Here is a 17,404-nt window from a genome sequence, read left to right on the forward strand (position 1 = left end):
TTTTTAAAAAAACTACTTAAAAAAAAAAAACTCTGGACTAATTTCAAAAACCCTTTGAAAACAAGGTAAAAATAACACGAGGGAAGACGCGTGAAACAAGAGCGTAACTGCAGATATCCCGCCACGAACATTGCGTGAGCACAAAGAGTAAAAAATTGAATTTACCGTCGCCAATAAAAATTACCACGTACACACGTGTCAAGTTCACCACTCTATCTCTCTCTTTCTCCCCTAAAATGTGGACAGTTTCACCGTTACCTTTCACTCCCTCGATTTTTATATTTTTCCCCTTCTGTTCTTGTAAAAGTTCTCTCCCCTCTCTCCTGAGTGGCTCCGTCGACAGGTTCCCCCCCTCTCCCCCCCCTCTCTCTGGTCCTCTCTGGCTCGAATTCTTCACCAGAAAAAAAAAAAAAAAAACCCTTCAAAAGCACAAAAAAATTAGTCTATTTTTCTGTTTTTAATTTCGCATAAAAAAGAAAAGAAAAGTCCCGTTCTTTCTGTCTTCAATCGAGGATTCGATACCAAGGGACTGTCGATTGCGTTCTCGGAGAACCAATCAGGGTTTTGCTTCTTTAATTTCCTCTCGATTATCGCTCTTGTTCAGGTTATTTTCTCTTTAATTGCGTTTCTTGATTGATCTGTCATTTTGTTTTTAAATTCTATTTATTGTAAACCCTAATTGATATAAAAAAATTGATTGGTTGATTCTTTGTTCTGTATAGATAAAACAGCGTCGTTTTGCTGGTAGAAAATTTTCATTATAGGTTTCGTACGTGTAGCAAGAAACTCTGTGAAATTTTTGGTTGCGTCGTTTTAGTTTGCTATCCGGAATCGAGGGTTTTCTTGCTAGATCTCTTTTCTCAATCTTCTCCTTTCTAGCTTTGATTTTTTCTTTGGTCATGTTTTTTTAAATTTTTTGGCCTTTTGGGTTTCCTAAATATATATCTTGTAAAAATACACTGAAAAGAAGGGGAAAAAAAATTGGGTTTAGGTTAGCGTAGAATGGCGTTGAATTTTTCGCATCGACCTCTCTTTCCTCGTATTTCCGAGGATAATGTGGTTTCGCCGATGAGGATTTCTATACAGGAGAGAGTTGAGGATCGTTTTGATTATGGAAGGGACAGGAGTGGCTCACAGGAACTGGTGCATAAGGATATTATTGATCTTTTGCCATCGGATCCTTTTGACATGGATATAAGTAACACTTTTACTGCTATCACGGGGTGGCTTGAGGATTTGGAGGTGGATTATGGTGCTTGTGGTAGTGATCAGGTTTCCACGAGTGATGGGAATTATCAGTTGTTTGCTGGTTTGAATTATATTTGGAGTAATGCTATGAGGTTTCAAGCATTTCCAGGGAATTTGGGGTTTAGTTGTAAATCTAATTTAGTGGGGGGGTTTGGTGATGAGTGTCTAGAGGGGATAGAAGTGGGGAATGCATCTGTTCACGAGGCTTCGGACTCAGATTGTGACATGAAGGATGTTTTGAGTCTGGGGAATGAAATGGATGAGAATGGTGGGGTCGCGGATGAGAGCAGTGGAGAATTCCAAAAGGGTCATGTGGATTTTTCTGATGGAGCTCCTCATCCAGCATTTGCTTTTGCTCTTGGTTATCTGGGAGTGCGGGATCTTCTTCTTGTTGAAACTGTTTGCAGATCCCTTCGTTATACTGTTCGAAGTGACCCGCTTTTATGGAGGAGCATCCACATAGATCAACCATTGAATGAGAAGATCACTGAAGATGTTCTTTTGCAGTTAACTGATAGGGCTCAAGGTAACTTGCAATGTCTGAGCCTAGTGAAGTGTCCTAGGTTTACTGATGATGGGTTGAAGCAGGTGCTCAAAAGTAATCCAAGGCTGACCAAGGTGAGTTCATGTTCATCTAACTTTGTTCTTGCATTGATTCCTCAATCCTTCTCATTGTTTGTTGGGACCTTGGAAAATGTGCTCATTTTCCCATTGTAATTCAATTAATTGCCTTATATTTATTTTCATTGTTTGACCCAAATAAGATCACGCTCTGCTCTGCTTTCTTTCTTTTTTGTTTTAAAATGTCTACTTGCATGGCTGAACACTTTTGGTTGGTGTACTGCCTTTGATTATTTGTTATTTACTGCCTTTGCTAATTATTCTCTCGACCTTGTTTCAAGAGAGTTCTGCGCTTTAATATAGACATGGAAGAAAATTATTCGTAGTGAATTCAGAAGCACAATCACAGCTAAAGGAAGAAAAATTTTTGGGCTTCAATTTTTCTTATGAGCTCTTGATATTTTTGTGCCAGTTTTCCCTGTTTTGTCTATTCTGCCTTTTTGATTGATAAGATGCTAATATTTCTTTCCATCTCTTTTTTATCCACAGTTGAGTGTGCCTGGATGTACAAGACTCAGCATTGAGGGCATTGTGACCAGCTTAAAGGCATTCAAGACTACAGGAGCTCAGGGAGTGAAGCATTTACGCATTGGCGGGGTCTATGGTGTGACACAGAAGCATTTTGAAGAGTTGACGCTCTTGTTGGGGCAAGATAGCCATGCCCAGCAGAATGTTCGTGAGCCACATTTTTATCACAGGGCAGATTTTTATCTGTCATGTGAGGATGATCGTGCAATTGATATTGAAATGTGCCCAAGATGCCAGAACCTGAGACTAGTTTATGATTGCCCCGCAGAGGGTTGCCGGGGAAACGAGCATCCCTCTCGGGCTTGCAGGGCTTGCACCCTTTGCATTGCACGGTGTGTCCAGTGTGGCCGTTGTATTAATGACAGTGAATACGAGGAAACTTTTTGTCTTGAGTTGCTTTGTTCAGATTGTTGGAAGCAGCCGCTGAAATGCCAAGAGAAGCAAGATATGAAGATTGGTCCGCTCAAGTTTCCTGAGCTACAAGAATCTTCCTGTAGCCTTCGTCTTCATGGCTAGAGACAGATATGCCTGCTCTTGTGTTCTGTTGACTATTCCAGAATTGATGATTGAGAATCTAAGAAGAAAAATTGATGCAGCCTTGTAGGATAAAGGTTCCTTTCTATCTTGTTTTTCCCTCCAAGTCCTGTGAGCCGCAATGGTGCAGCTGTTAGACTTCAAGTTGGGATGGGGGCATTTTCAGTAGTATACCTGATTTTTTTTCTTGTTGAAAGGAGAAGCAGCAACAACAACAAAAAAAAGTCACTACAGAAACAGAAAAGAGAACAGATAGCAATGGATTTTGAGTGGTTGATTAGTACTCCGTGCACTATCAGCTAAGCATCACTCTGTTGTCTCCAGTTTTTCTTTTATTATCACACGTAATCAATTCCAGGGAAGAGAGGATCGGTTTCACCTGTGGGTGACGTACGGAGCTGGCATATGTACCTGCATGGAAGTGGGTTGTGGTACATTGAGTACTGTCAGTGTCATATGTATTTGTTGACGATGATTGGAAATGGCATGTTGTACTTTGAGATTGGCCATTGTTCGGAATAAACTTGCATGATCTCTCTGTCGCCTGAATAGAGTGATTTGTTGTCCTGCCGTGTAGGATTTCATGTGATGCCGACCTCTGTCTAACCGTTATTGGTAAATGCTGTGTGCAGTATCAATCCAATCCTTGTTTTGTAGGCGTTTTCAGCTTGGAATGTGGTAGTATGAGATCTACTACTTTTAGTACTGATGGATTCCTAGTTTCTGTTGTGATCTTATTTGGCTTCTAGCTTGCTTCCTTGTCTGTAGAATAAACAATCTAAATCTGTTTTCCCCTATCATGGTGGTCATGTATGAACATTGATACTAGGGGGACTGTAAGATTTTATGTGGCTAACTAAGGGTGCCAAACTGTTACCTCGCCTTTTCAATTAAAAATAAAGGAGTCTGCGTTGAATATATGCTTATAGTGGTGCTTTTTAAATCGTGTGTTGAAAAGTTGCGAGATATTCTTTTTGGACATCCCTCATTATGGTTATAAATGTCTGGGGTAAAGGTCCGTACGTTAAAAACCTGCACCAGCAGCAATATACTTCTGTTGTCCGGCCTGCTCTTGTTTTGCCCTTTTATGCGATTTCTTCTTTCTTTTTTGGTTGCCTGCGATTAGCTATGATTGGTGGTCTAGAATTTGAACTTGAAGCCTCATCCCTCCAAGCAAGGTTACTATCGGGGTACAAGTCCAAGATTGCAGCGCGTAGCTAGCTTTTGGTGCTTGTAGTTGAATATTAGAATCAAAGTTCTTGTATTGCTCTGTCATAACTAACTAGTGAATGTGATAATCTCAAGGTGACGTGATAGTTAAGCTTAGTTTTCTGACAGATGAAAAGCAAGAGGTAAGAGGAAGCACCACATCACCTGATCACAGGGCAGGGTTTGGACATCAATTTACTGCCAAAGAGTATTAACACGGTAAAAATGCATGTTTTCGTTAGGCATTCAACCCATTAACGCAGTATATTTTTGTGGTTGCTGCACTGCTTGCGGATTGTTCAAATGATTTTTTTTTAAATCATTATAATAACTGGATAGCAGAAATAACGCCCATCTACTTTTAGACATAAATGGGTATATATATATATATATGTCATGAACACACCAAAGATCGAATCACGCAGGGAAAACCCGTCAACTCAAGATTCCTAGTCAATCACATAATCACATACTTACGTGCCTTGAAAAATACAAATGGTAGGATTCAAATAATAAATATTTTCTTCTTTTAGTTGACTTCTTACCACTTAACTATTATCAATTGTGCCACTTCCCCATGTCATTATAATCCTTACAACTGGAAATTAAACCATGGATGAGAAGAAGGAAGTTGAATGTCATTTGAAACATAGAGCTCAGCAGTTAGTGCTTCTCACTAAACATTGAGGGTGTCACAGAAAGAAGTTGGCAGCATGCAGTACACACTTGCAATAGAACCTGGAGCCAGCATTCCTAGCAATTTATCAGAAAACGAACAAAAGAAATTGCCTAACATTAAGAGTTATTGGAGATATCCTACCATAAATGAAGGTGTACCAGTCTGATTGAATGAAGGCAAAAAGGTTTAAAAGTTAGACACTTAACTGCATCTAATTTGAGTAGAGGAATTAGTGGGGTGCAAGTTACTTATCTTGGCTCAGACAGTTTTTGAAAGCTGGCTAAACCGCCATTTGCTTTTTTTAGCTCAACGCTGTTTAAATTTTGCCCACATCCATTATGATGGCCACCTTCTTGCACTTGACAAGGGTATCATGCTCAAAAAGTTGTCATTCAGGGGACAAGCTGCCCATGAATTTGACTGTCCATCTGTAGTGTAGAGATGAAGGCTATCTCACACCTGCATGGGACACCAAACATCCGCGCCAAACCTAGCAAATTGCCGCATTGTCTGTGACATCAAATCAAGGACTGCCCAACTTAATTATAAAATATATGGAATGATGTTGTTTATGTCTTAAGAATGGATTCTTATACAGTACTAACAGTGGCATGGGTGTTAGACATTTCATAGCCAATTCACAACCTTCTCTCAGAAGCTACTTCATCATGCTGCTCTTCCAGTTGTTCATCCACGTTTCTCTCGTTCATGGACTCTAAGTGCCGCAAATCCCTTGAACATCATGCATTGTCCATCTTATCAAAGGAGTTTGTTCCACCTGTGAGCAAAGTAAATTTAGGAATGGTGATGAAACTCTTGCAACAGTAACTGAAGAGTAGAAGAAAGGGACGGAAGGAAACTGTCATGTATCGAGAATCCATCACGCTTGTTGAGGGAGTGGGTAGTGAAAATTAAGAAGATTAATAGAGGGAAGGAGAGGAGAAGAATTACAGAAGAAAATAGCAACAAGGTTGGTCTCTCAGCATGGTCAAGCAGCTTATCTAGGAGTGATAAATTGCAGTATAGAATTTTGGACTCCATCACCTAAAAAATTAACATGACCTGCAATCTCCCTGCACAGGAATTTGGGCTCCCTAGCTAAGTTCAAGCTCTTGGTTTTTATATTTTAAAAGTAGTTTTAAAAAGTTTTTAAATTTTAAATTTATATTTTTTAGTGTTTTTAGATATTTTGATATGATGGTGTTAAAAATAATATTTAAAAATTAAAAAATATTAATTTAATATACTTTTAAATAAAAATTATTTCAAAAAATATATACTTGACCTCCTCTTCACTCCCATGCAACAAAGCTTTCCTAGCAGGAATCGCATTTTGGACCAAAAAATTCCTGTAAAATCTCACGTATTATCGCCCAATAACTTTCCCTGGGCTTAATAAAACAACTATAGAAGTGGCAACAGTATAAATGGGTTTGGGCGTGGCCCAAACACCCGGACATGCCTGAAAAACCTGCTCCTGGCTCGACAGTTGAAACGTTTAGCTATTTAAAAATATAGTAACAATTATATTTTTAAAATATTTTTATTTTAAAATATATTAAAATAATATATTTTAATTTTTAATTTTTTTTTTGATATTAATATATTAAAACTATTTAAAATATAAAAAATAATTTTAAAAAATTCAAATTTTTAAAAACTTTAATACAAACATAGCTTCAAACAAACCTAAAACTAGATCTAAATTACCATGAAAGTAGCTTTTTAAGATATATATATATATATATATATATATATATTCATATTTTTTTTAGTGAAAATAATGTTTTCATTAAAATAAATATATTGTTGAATTTAGACTACATGTGTAATTCATGACTAATTTTAAAATTGATTTTTTTAATAAATTTTATAAATTTATATTTTTTTTGATAATATTGGAAATTTTATTATCATAACTTTAATATATTTTTAATGCTTTATTATTTTTTTCCTCTCTCTAATCTCTTGTTTTTTTCTTAGCCCTGTCATCTTTTTTTTTTTCTGGACATTAAATTATTTTGATTTATTTCATGCCATTGGATTTATATAAAAAAAACATATTGACTCTTGCATGGGTGAGTTATTTAAGAGAGCAAAACACATGGATTGAAATTTGGTGGTTTTACACGTGTGCAACACTTCTCGTTGTCTATATACTTTCCCGTATCGATTACTATATTAATTTAGAAATTATTTATTCAGCTATATTAATTTAAAAAAATATATTAAAACTCGCTTTTACGCCACGCACGCTCTCAATCTCTGCTACCTTAAAACCTTTCGTTTTTTAAAAAATAAAAAATAAAAATAAAAATTCCTTGCTTAAACATCTTTTCTCACAGTCTTCCAGAAAGTGTAAAAATAAAATAAAATTCCATTATTAAATCCAAACCTCCCCCGGGACAGACAGGCAGAATGCCCTGTTCGTCTTCTTCTCTCCTTGCCACTCTCTTCCAATCCCCATTTCTCTCCTGTAAACAAAACCCTCCCTTTCCTTCCTAAACCTTCAAAAAATAAAATATAAATAAGAAGACTGGACATGTACTTGTCAGATAAGCCTCGCCCTCTCGATTTCTACAAAGAAGAAGTAGGACCATCGTCTTCTAGAGACAACATGATTATCGAAGTTGTCTCTTCCAACGGCGATTTGCCACCTCTTCATCTTCACCCCATCACCGCTGCTACCAACCCACACCAGATGATTCTCGGCGAAAGCAGCGGCGATGACAACCACGAAGTCAAAGCACCCAAGAAGCGAGCTGAGACTTGGGTTCAAGACGAAACCCGAAGTCTGATCGCGTTTCGCAGAGAAATGGATGGTCTCTTCAATACTTCCAAGTCAAATAAGCACCTGTGGGAGCAAATTTCTACTAAAATGAGGGAGAAAGGCTTCGATCGATCGCCGACTATGTGCACCGACAAGTGGAGGAACTTGTTGAAAGAGTTCAAGAAGGCGAAGCACCAAGATAGGGGAAGTGGGTCTGCTAAAATGTCGTATTACAAGGAGATTGATGAGATTTTGAGGGGAAGGAATAAGAATTCTCAGTATAAGTGCCCTACTCCGAAAGTTGATTCTTACATGCAATTTTCTGATAAAGGTATTTTTTGGCTTTGAGTTTCCAGTTTTTCCTAATTTTGGTTCCAATTGGAATTGGGCTGTTTAGTTTGGTGTTCGATTTCTTTTTCTATGCTGCAAACTGAGACAACAACTACTGGATAGTTTTGATTGTGTGGATTTCTGTTTTTGGGTGTTTGGTAATGAATTTCTTAAAATTGAGTGTTATCTAGTGTTGCTTTGAAATTTTTTTCTGGAGATTGATATTTATGGTTGGTTTCTGCTTTCTGGAAATTAGATTACCGTGTGATATGTTTGATGTGATACAGGACATAACTAGCGAAAATAGAGCAAAACGTTATTTAGGAATTAGCCCATGTCTTGGGGGCATGTTAAAATATTTTGTTTCATAGTTTTGAATTTCTAGACGATGGAATGTATTTAGGGTGTATGATTTGAGGAGAGCTAGGATAGGTGGCATTTGTTATGGCAGCTAGGTTGCTGGATATTGGCTAAAGGGTTATCAAAACATAGTTATGGGTTTATGATTGGCACGAGGAAAGACCAAGGTTTGGCTTATAATGTGAGGAACTAGAAAAATCAAGTTTTCATGAGTGAGATCAGTACTTAATGTAGGTGTTCTAGTGATTCCATGTTTGACTTGAAACTGAGGGTTGTGGAATCAGCATATACCATGTGAACCAGCTTTCTGTGACAATTATACAAGTCGTGTGGCTCTTGGGGTCCTGATAGAAAGTATAGCACTGTGTCCTTCTGCAAGCTTCCCAAATTTGGCTTATTGTGTTACTGAAACTCTGAGACTGGTGATGTAATGACCGGGGCTCGTGGGCCTGAGAGTAATATGAACATGTTGATTTTCATGGTTATGCGATTTTTTATTAGGTGTTTCTAACTCCTGTGCAACTTGCATGATTTCTCCCCATTGTAAACCAGATGCTGGATACTGCTCTAAGAAGTTTAGCAAATGATTGAAGAACATGCTTGTGTTTTTTTGTCATGCTTCCTAACTTTTGTACGCATATATTTGCCTGAGAGTTCATTTTTCCAGAATGCTTGTTTTGATGATCATTAGATTTTGACTGAAAACTTGTTATCTGGTAACCTTTTATGCTTTTATTTTGGATGACATCTGAACTACATAACTTCACACCAAAAATAGATTTCTGAGGATTCATATGCAGATGTTAGGAAGTCATGATTGTCATCCTTGATAAATTTCTTGATTTTATATTTTTGTTTGTTTGTTTTGAGGGGCAGTGGTGTGGGTGTTTAACTATTAGATTTTCTTCCTTTCTTCTATTTATTTATCTTAGGTGGGACCTGTGAGCAGAACTGTACGGTTTATCTTTTCATAACTGCACACCTACCTTTCCAGAGGCACCACTTTTTCAGTTATGGGAAATAGGGCAAAAATATTCCAGCATCTCTGTCCACTATATTTGCTAGTGTACTTTTATGTTTTCTAGCTTCCCTTGCTTCTGATAAATTTATTGCCATATGAAATTTCTTGTTCCAATGACCGTCAAGATACTTAATTTATAATTCACAACTTATACAGAACTTTTGGTTCTGTCATTATGATTGGGGATTCATCATACCATCTGTTTGGTTTATGCAGGCTTTGAAGATACAAGCATATCATTTGGACCAGTGGAAGGTAAATCACTGTTACTGATTTCTAATCATTGTAGTTAGTTCTGTGTGTGTTTGTTTGTTTGCTGCCTATTTATGTTTTTGTTGATGACACGGATTCACCGTTACTGATTTCTAATCATTGTAGTTAGTTCTGTGTGTGTTTGTTTGTTTGCTGCCTATTTATGTTTTTGTTGATGACACGGATTCACCGTTACTGATTTCTAATCATTGTAGTTAGTTCTGTGTGTGTTTGTTTGCTGCCTATACATGTTTTTTGTTGAAGACATGGATCTTTTTCGGTTACTGCTGTGTGTTCATGTGTGGGTGGGGTTAGTGAATGCATATCAAGTAGCTCTCATCTGAATCAACCTCAAGCAAATATGGAAGTGGTCTAGAAGGTCAACAAGTCAAGATGCTACCCTTTTGATCATGAAATTAATTTAGCATAGCTTCAAAGGTCGAATCTGTTCTTGCATAGAAAACTTCAAAGATCAAATCTGTTCTTGCATAGAAAGCCAATTGTCAAAACTATCCTTTGCAATGTGTGTGGCCATCCCAGAAGCAGCAAACTAGATCCTGGCTGTTCCTTGGCCAGGGAGATACAGTCTCTTTCTTTATGCCCCAAATTTAAATTATGAAAAAAAATATTTTTAGCTGTATATAGCTTTCAGCTTATTGGAAAGCCTCGACTGAACAGTGCAATTGTTTCCCAAAAAGGCTTTTCAAAGAAGCTGAAATGTAATTGTCTATCCTATTCTCTTATACAGCAATGAAGGTGAATGTCATCCTCTTGCTAGTAAAACAAATCATTGTTCTGCTTGTTCTGAATCAAAGCTTTGAGAAATGTATCCTGCATGGATTAGATATGCTTTTGATATTCTGCAGTAACCAACTACTGGATCTCAAATCTCAATATTCTCTTTCTATTAGGAATCAAGATCATTTTATATGTGATCCTGCTTTGCATCAACACAACACCACAAGAGCTTCTCAGAATTGGCATCAGGAAGTTGCCTTCTTATAGTAGTATATGCCACTAGAGTGTCACAAGGTTTCTTCAGATCCCTCCTGAATCACTTACCTCAAATATCAACATAGAACTGGGAACCTACAATACCAGAAATAAGTTCTTTCCCTGCTCTGTACCTCATAATTTTAGCCTTGAAGTTTTCACCTAGCCTGACAACAATCTTCAAGGGCTTTTATCCTCCAGAGACTTGCAGCTACAATTACTATTTTACTCACCCACACACCTATATGTTCCACTCATAAGTTTATCAATGGTAGTTCATTTCAAGAAAATTCTGTCAAAGATATTGTAGTGATGTGTAACTTTGATCATGCATTTTGAAGGATAAAAAAAAATTACAGTTTGCTAATATTATCATGACAAAATTGCAAGTGCAACATTGTTCTCATTTTGAAGAGGAAAGATAGGAAGCATAGTGATTATCAAAGTTCAAACATGAAAAATTGTGAATAAAGAGATCTTTTGAATAGTTCCAAAAAGGATAAATTAAAAAAATTTCTCCCACAGTGTGCTCAAACAAGTTACTGATTTTTGTCACAAAATAAGTTCAGATGTTTTCTTATGCGCTGTTTCAAGTTCAGTTGGCCACTTTACCATTTTACTTGTTATTGTTATCATTTTACTTTACTTTTCCTATTGATTTTCTCTCAAAATAGATATTCATTTTCCTCATTTAAGTTCTCTGCTACACAGCCAGTGCCAGGCCAACACTCAATTTGGAAAGACGTCTGGATCATGATGGACATCCCCTTGCCATCGCCGCGGCTGATGCAGTTGCAGCAAGTGGAGTTCCTCCTTGGAATTGGAGGGAGACCCCTGGGAATGGTAAAGTTTACTAAGATCAGAACCTATAAAACTTATTTCTGCTCAAAATGTAAAATTTCCTTAATGACTTGGCCGGATGAATTTTTTCTAAGCCCCTTGTGATCCTGAGCTACTTGCTCTCAATCATTTTGATGAGATGATGGAGATCTTATGTCAACTTTGATATTACCTCTCTAATATCAGGTGCTGAGAGTCAATCATTTGGTGGGAGGGTGATATCAGTCAAATCTGGGGACTACACAAGAAGGATTGGCATTGATGGCACCACAGATGCCATTAGGGAGGCGATCAAGTCTGCTTTCAGATTGAGAACTAAGCGAGCATTCTGGTTGGAGGATGAAGACCAGATAATTCGTGCTCTTGACAGGGAAATGCCTTTGGGGAATTACACTCTTCACCTTGATGAAGGTAATTTATGCATCTACTGTCATATTCTTATAAAATCTTTCATCTTTGTTTTTAACTGTCAGACTAAGGATTGTTAAACCTGTATGATACGATTAGTAGTTTTCTAGATTTTGAAATTCTGTAGCTACTTAGTGTAGTAGTTACCTTGAATAATCTTGTTTTTTGAAGACTTTTGTTAATTGTGCAGGGTGTGTAAAGCAAAAAATGATCTAATATCAGTCCAATTATTGTTTCTTTACTAGGACAGTAATTGTTTGCTTTCACATTGCGAAGGTTATTTAGAGCATTTATATTACAGGCATAGCAGCCATCGAAAGGAAAAAGCAATTGTAGCATTATTAGGCCAAGTCCCTTCACTGTTTCGACCCAATTCTTGGACATTCAGAATAAAAATTGCAGAATTATTATTAAACACTAATGTATATCATCTATTCAGGGCTAGCTATCAAAGTTTGTCTGTATGATCAGTCAGACCACATGCCAGTGCACACTGAAGAGAAAATCTTCTATACTGAAGATGACTACCGTGATTTTCTTTCTCGCCGGGGCTGGACTTGTCTGAGAGAGTTTGATGGCTATAGAAACATTGATAGTATGGATGATCTTCAGCATGATGCTATATACCGGGGCGTGAGTTGAAGCATCTCATACCTGCTACTTCTCTGTAATTGCTCACATTGCCACCATAAAGTCGCAGTTATGCCATAGCCGGGGAACTGTATTACACAATTGTACAGCATGCTGTAATTTTGTTGAATGGTAGGAGACTAGATCAAGTTCCTCTTAATCCATGGACATCCAGTGTTTGTAAATATGTATTTTCATTGACAAAAAATTATCATTTATTTCACTGACATCAGATTTTACCGTCTTTTTTAATCGTCGCCCTCTACTTTATTAAGCGCTCACTTTTTGTTTCTGTTCTTCACCCCCCCCAGGTGGGAACTTACCTGATTTCAACCTTTTGACTGTTGAAAAATGTGAGTGTTCAGAAGTCAAAATGATCAACTATCCAGGTGAGTAGGGTAGAATCAGTTCGGTTAAAGATACTTGCGATGCAAAGCGAATCAGTTCCCAGCTCGATTGCTGGTGATATTGTGTTCTTTTCAGTGATTTCCAGTTTCCCTGGAAAATCGAAGGATTACAAGATCCTGTTTCTGGGGTACGTTACCTTCCACCCCTGGCGATAAGAAGAATAGATAATACGGGAAAGGAAAAGGAAACTAAAGTTCCTTAAGTGTGATTTCAGATTCGAAAAAAGGATAAAGCGAGAAAGATAGTTGCAATGCCAAGCAAATCAATTGCCCGATCGCTGTTGATACAGTCCTTTTCAGTAAATTCCAGTTTCCCTGGAAAAATCAGAGGATTCCAAGATACTGTTTCTGGGGTGCATTTTCTGCCACCCCTGGCGATAAGAAGAATAGATCTTGCTTGAAAGGAAAAGGAAATCAAAAGATCACAGATAAAGTTCATTGTGGATTCAGATTCGAAAAATAGATAATGCGAGAAAGGAAATGTACAAAAGATCATAGCTAGGTTCCTTCGTTGTGGATTCAGATTCGAAAAATAGAACGCGAGAAAGGAAATGTACAAAAAGATCATAGCTCTCCTTCATTGTGGATTCAGATTCGATGTACTTGCATTCACATTACAAGTAAAACAGGGAAGCAAGGCCTAGATTTGCTTCATTTCAACTTCGACAAAAACATACATGATCGATTACAATCGGTACATAATTTTCTAGCAATGTTTTTATGCCGATCTAAGAACATGTGAATAAAAGATTCACAGTGACAGACACCAGAGCAGAAATCCAAAAACAGTTCACAAAAGACAGGGCCAGCTCTATTGTTCATCCCATTCATCATTCTTGTACGAAACCAGAGTGTCAACCTTATGTATCTGCATAATCCAACAACCAAGTCAGCTTGTAGTTTACCATATATTCTGTCATTATCCATCAGAAAGAAAATCATAATAAAGAGTAACTTGATTTCCAAACTCACCTTGGTGTCAAATGAATGCAATTTCACCATTTGTGGATTGGCAATAAGTTTGGGGTCACTCTCAATCCAGGTGAATGGGACTGCAACATCTTTATCAGTGTATGCTAACACATCAAAAACACCTAAAGCAAGAAAGAGACAAATTTCGATAATTGTAACCGAGAAATCATCAAAACATAACAAAATTCATTGATCAGGAATCAGCAAATGATTCTTACAAGATTCATCAAGGCATGGCAAGTAAGTAATGCTTGATGCAATCTGACGCATGATTGCCTGGATCTCTCTCATAATTTCTTTGTCACTCTTTTCCCTTGACACTCTGAAATCATAATCATGCGACAAATCAACCCAAGACTTCAGAAGATATTATTTTATATCATAAGGAAAAAGGAGTTTGGACTCTAGACAAAGTAATTACCCTTGCTCAACAACCTCACTATCAGTCTCGATACTGAAATTCCACCTCTCCAGGACCTCATTGGTGGCCTTGCTCATGATCACCAGAACAACCCTCTGTAATTTTCCAGCTTCCAGCCATTCTTTACAGAATTCAAAACCAACCATTTCAGTGATCAACAAAAACGCATACAAAGGCATCAATTTTGGGAAAAGAGCACCAAACTTGTACACGAAAAATTCATTTAGAATCAAACCATCAATTACCTGATAACTGAGCATTCAAGTTAGAAATAAAGGATCTAACACCTTCATCTTGAGTAAGCAGCATTGGGAGCCCATATTTCTTCACTTTCACAAAACTTTCTTCTGGATAAACCCCTCGATTGTAAAGTATACTAAATCAACAATCAGCCAATCAATATTAATTGCAAAACAAATAACAAAAACAAACAAGAAAACATAAATTAAATTCTGTAAACTTTACCTGTTTGCTGCATAACCTGAAAAGGGCATCAAGGATTAAAAACAAAATATCATCCAAAGCTCTTGATAAAGATTCAATGAATAAATTAACAAATTGAATTCAAGAAAGGGATCAAATGGAGACTATCACATACCAAAGAACTCACTAACAATCGCTGCAGAGCCACGGAGAGTGATTATGTCTTTTGCAACCGTTCTTGATGCCATGATTCTCTTTGAAATCAAAATACAAAGAAAGATGGGTTTTTGTTTATTTGAGAATTGATCGCAAGAAATCAGGGTTTGGTGAGCGGGTAATAGATTAGCGATGAAATGTAATGTAAAGACGTTAGGGCAAGTAACGGCTAGTTTTCCTCTGGGTCTCGAGGCTGACAACAACGGTACCATTTTAAAGTGCGCCTTTAACGGTAGCAAAATGGGTTTGGTTTTTTCTTGATATTATTTTTCTTTCAAATGTTGCGACAGTGCGCTCGTAGGGATTGTCTCGGACGCCATGTCGCTTGGTGAAGCGGCTACAGGGTACAAAGACACGATCTGGGAACCCGTTTGAAACAGTATTTTTTTAAATAATCTTTTTATTTAGATTTTTTATTTTTAAATTAAAAATTATTTTATATAAAAAAAATATCTTTTTAATATCTTTTCAATAAAAACAGTTTTAAAAAAATCGTTACTATACTCCCACCTACAATGTCTGGCATAGCAATTGGAAAGTATTTTTGAAATTTTTTATTTTTTATTTTAAATTAATATATTTTTTATATTTTTATATTATTTTGATGTCTAAAATAATTTTTTTAAAATATTATTTAAAAATATTTTGAAATAAAAAATACTTTAGAAAACAATAATTACAACATTTTCAAACACTAATATTGTTTGAAATTATTGTATATGATATTTTTTAAAATAACTTTTCATTTAAAAATTTATTAAAATAATTTGTTTTTAATTTTTAACATCCATGTATTAAAAATGTAAAAAAACATTAAAAAAATCATTAATTTAATATTTTTTAAATTAAAAATACTTTTAAAAATACAATTAAAAACATAAATAAAAATTATATCAAACAACCTAAAAGGTCGAGGCTCGAGAGTTCGGCAAAAGTTATTAAGTGTTTGTTTTTGAATTGAAAACCTTTTATAAATTATCTTTTATTTTAAAATTTTAGGTGTTTTTAGATAATTTTTATATAATAATATAAAATTAAAATTAAAAAATATCATTGCGTTGCATTTTAATTGAAAAATATTTTTTTTAAAATAATTTATATTAAATACACACATAGATAGCAATCAACCAAAGCTCTCTCTAAAGAATTAGGCTAGAATTCGTGTTTATATATTACTGGATTATATAAAATGAAACTCAAGGTTCTATTTCACTCTCCAACCTTATTAGTGAATTATATTAATTTTTTTGATAAATTTGTAATTTATAATTTTTTTATTATAATTAAAAAATTTAACATTTAAAAAATATTTTTAATTGGACATGACATATTAATTAATTATATTAAACTGTGACTGTCAAGACCTGAATCCTGGGTCCGTGACTAGCAAAGCAGGAGCGGTGTCAGAAGAACATCCCACTTACGTTAAGCCTCAAAATGAATATATCAAAAAAACAGGTTATTCAAAAATACGCAGTATTTTTTAATTTTTAGAAATATTATGTTATTCAAAACTGATGAACCTAAAAAATAATTCAAAATTCTTCATCAGTAATTAAAACAAAAACAATAATTCATAATACGCACTACATTATCAAAATCCAAACTTAATTAAAACAGAGTAATAGTGGAGCGTCTAAGATATCGAATTAAAACAGCCTTGAACAATAAGTAAGGCATACTGACCCAAAGCTGAAGAAGCAGGAACACTCAATAAAGTCCAACTGCTATCAGAAACTAAGAACCTGAAATAATATTAAGAATGAGGGGTGAGTTCAACCAACTCAGTGAGGGAATAATATTTAATATACATTTTAGATATTTTTCATATTAATAGTTTATCAGGTGATTTATCTTGATATACATATACATATACATACTAAACATATTATCATAATGTAGTAGAATGATATACATATACATATATATATATACTGAGCATATTATCATAATGTAGTGGAATAATATACATATACATATACATACTAAACATATTATCATAATGTAGTAGAATGATATACATATACATATATATATATACTGAGCATATTATCATAATGTAGTGGAATACATGTCAGAGATCAGATAACACCCGAAGGTGACCAGATGACACCCGAAGGCGATCACTATGGGATAATCAGTCGCCACAGGCTGATGCCTCTCTCACCAGCTAGGTATACAGAATATTATGTGCACATAGGCTAACTACTCTTCGTTAGCATGGAGTTACTGAAAAGTCCTATATTAAGACATAATAGATATTTACAAAATCATCAAAGAAACGTATATCATATCAAATAGAATTTAGCTCGGCAGAATGCGAGCGCAAATTCAAGAATAGATGAATACTCAGAAAATAATACAAAATATATAAATATTTAAGAGATTAACTAATCGTACTCATCATATAATCAACATACATATTTATTTATATTATATGCATATTAAAGATTATCCCACTTACTCGTAAAATATAGAACTAAAAGGAACGTCAGACGAAAGACCCGAAAATCCTATTGAGGATCGTTAGGAGAACCTACAA

At 35.6% G+C, this 17,404-nt stretch overlaps 3 protein-coding genes and 1 long non-coding RNA gene across 9 annotated transcripts in view; 2 read left to right on the forward strand and 2 right to left on the reverse strand.

Annotated features, from left to right (window-relative positions):
* Nucleotides 1-249: 249 nt before the first annotated feature.
* LOC105129325 (F-box protein SKIP14) lies at nucleotides 250-3,856 on the forward strand. Of its 2 annotated transcripts, XM_011031326.1 has the most exons (3): nucleotides 250-604; nucleotides 723-1,866; nucleotides 2,359-3,856. In XM_011031326.1, the coding sequence occupies exons 2-3, from the start codon at nucleotides 1,003-1,005 to the stop codon at nucleotides 2,911-2,913; spliced, it is 1,419 nt and encodes a 472-aa protein (XP_011029628.1). In that variant the 5' UTR covers nucleotides 250-604; nucleotides 723-1,002; the 3' UTR covers nucleotides 2,914-3,856. The 2 variants fall into 2 exon arrangements, with proteins under 2 accessions (XP_011029628.1, XP_011029627.1); XM_011031325.1 differs by having other exon boundaries at nucleotides 250-1,866.
* Nucleotides 3,857-7,169: 3,313 nt separating this feature from the next.
* On the forward strand, nucleotides 7,170-12,675 carry LOC105129326 (trihelix transcription factor GT-1). 4 transcript variants are annotated; one of them, XM_011031331.1, is made up of 5 exons: nucleotides 7,170-7,920; nucleotides 9,517-9,555; nucleotides 11,257-11,388; nucleotides 11,572-11,796; nucleotides 11,984-12,324. In XM_011031331.1, exons 1-5 carry the CDS (start codon nucleotides 7,362-7,364, stop codon nucleotides 12,007-12,009), a joined length of 981 nt encoding a protein of 326 aa, XP_011029633.1. In that variant the 5' UTR covers nucleotides 7,170-7,361; the 3' UTR covers nucleotides 12,010-12,324. The 4 variants fall into 4 exon arrangements, with proteins under 4 accessions (XP_011029633.1, XP_011029632.1, XP_011029631.1 ...); XM_011031330.1 differs by having other exon boundaries at nucleotides 12,095-12,324; XM_011031328.1 differs by having other exon boundaries at nucleotides 7,173-7,920; nucleotides 12,233-12,675.
* A 575-nt stretch (nucleotides 12,676-13,250) lies between these two features.
* On the reverse strand, nucleotides 13,251-15,088 carry LOC105129327 (mitotic spindle checkpoint protein MAD2). The gene is made up of 7 exons (XM_011031332.1): nucleotides 14,822-15,088; nucleotides 14,689-14,704; nucleotides 14,469-14,599; nucleotides 14,224-14,344; nucleotides 14,021-14,124; nucleotides 13,803-13,924; nucleotides 13,251-13,698 (listed from the first exon to the last, which is right to left on the reverse strand). Exons 1-7 carry the CDS (start codon nucleotides 15,072-15,074, stop codon nucleotides 13,642-13,644), a joined length of 804 nt encoding a protein of 267 aa, XP_011029634.1. The 5' UTR covers nucleotides 15,075-15,088; the 3' UTR covers nucleotides 13,251-13,641.
* A 1,377-nt stretch (nucleotides 15,089-16,465) lies between these two features.
* Nucleotides 16,466-17,404, reverse strand: part of LOC105129338 (uncharacterized) — a 19,999-nt gene continuing 19,060 nt past the window's right edge. Inside the window, exons 4-5 of one of the 2 annotated variants that reach the window (XR_843045.1) lie at nucleotides 17,327-17,398; nucleotides 16,466-16,607 (exon numbers count right to left, since the gene is read on the reverse strand). This is a non-coding gene — a long non-coding RNA (uncharacterized LOC105129338). The remainder of the gene's footprint in view (nucleotides 16,608-17,326; nucleotides 17,399-17,404) is intronic. The other variant, XR_843044.1, reaches the window with a different exon arrangement.

This window comes from Populus euphratica, unplaced genomic scaffold (genome assembly GCF_000495115.2).
Source record: "Populus euphratica unplaced genomic scaffold, PopEup_1.0 scaffold18.1, whole genome shotgun sequence".
Lineage (NCBI taxonomy): Eukaryota > Viridiplantae > Streptophyta > Magnoliopsida > Malpighiales > Salicaceae > Populus > Populus euphratica.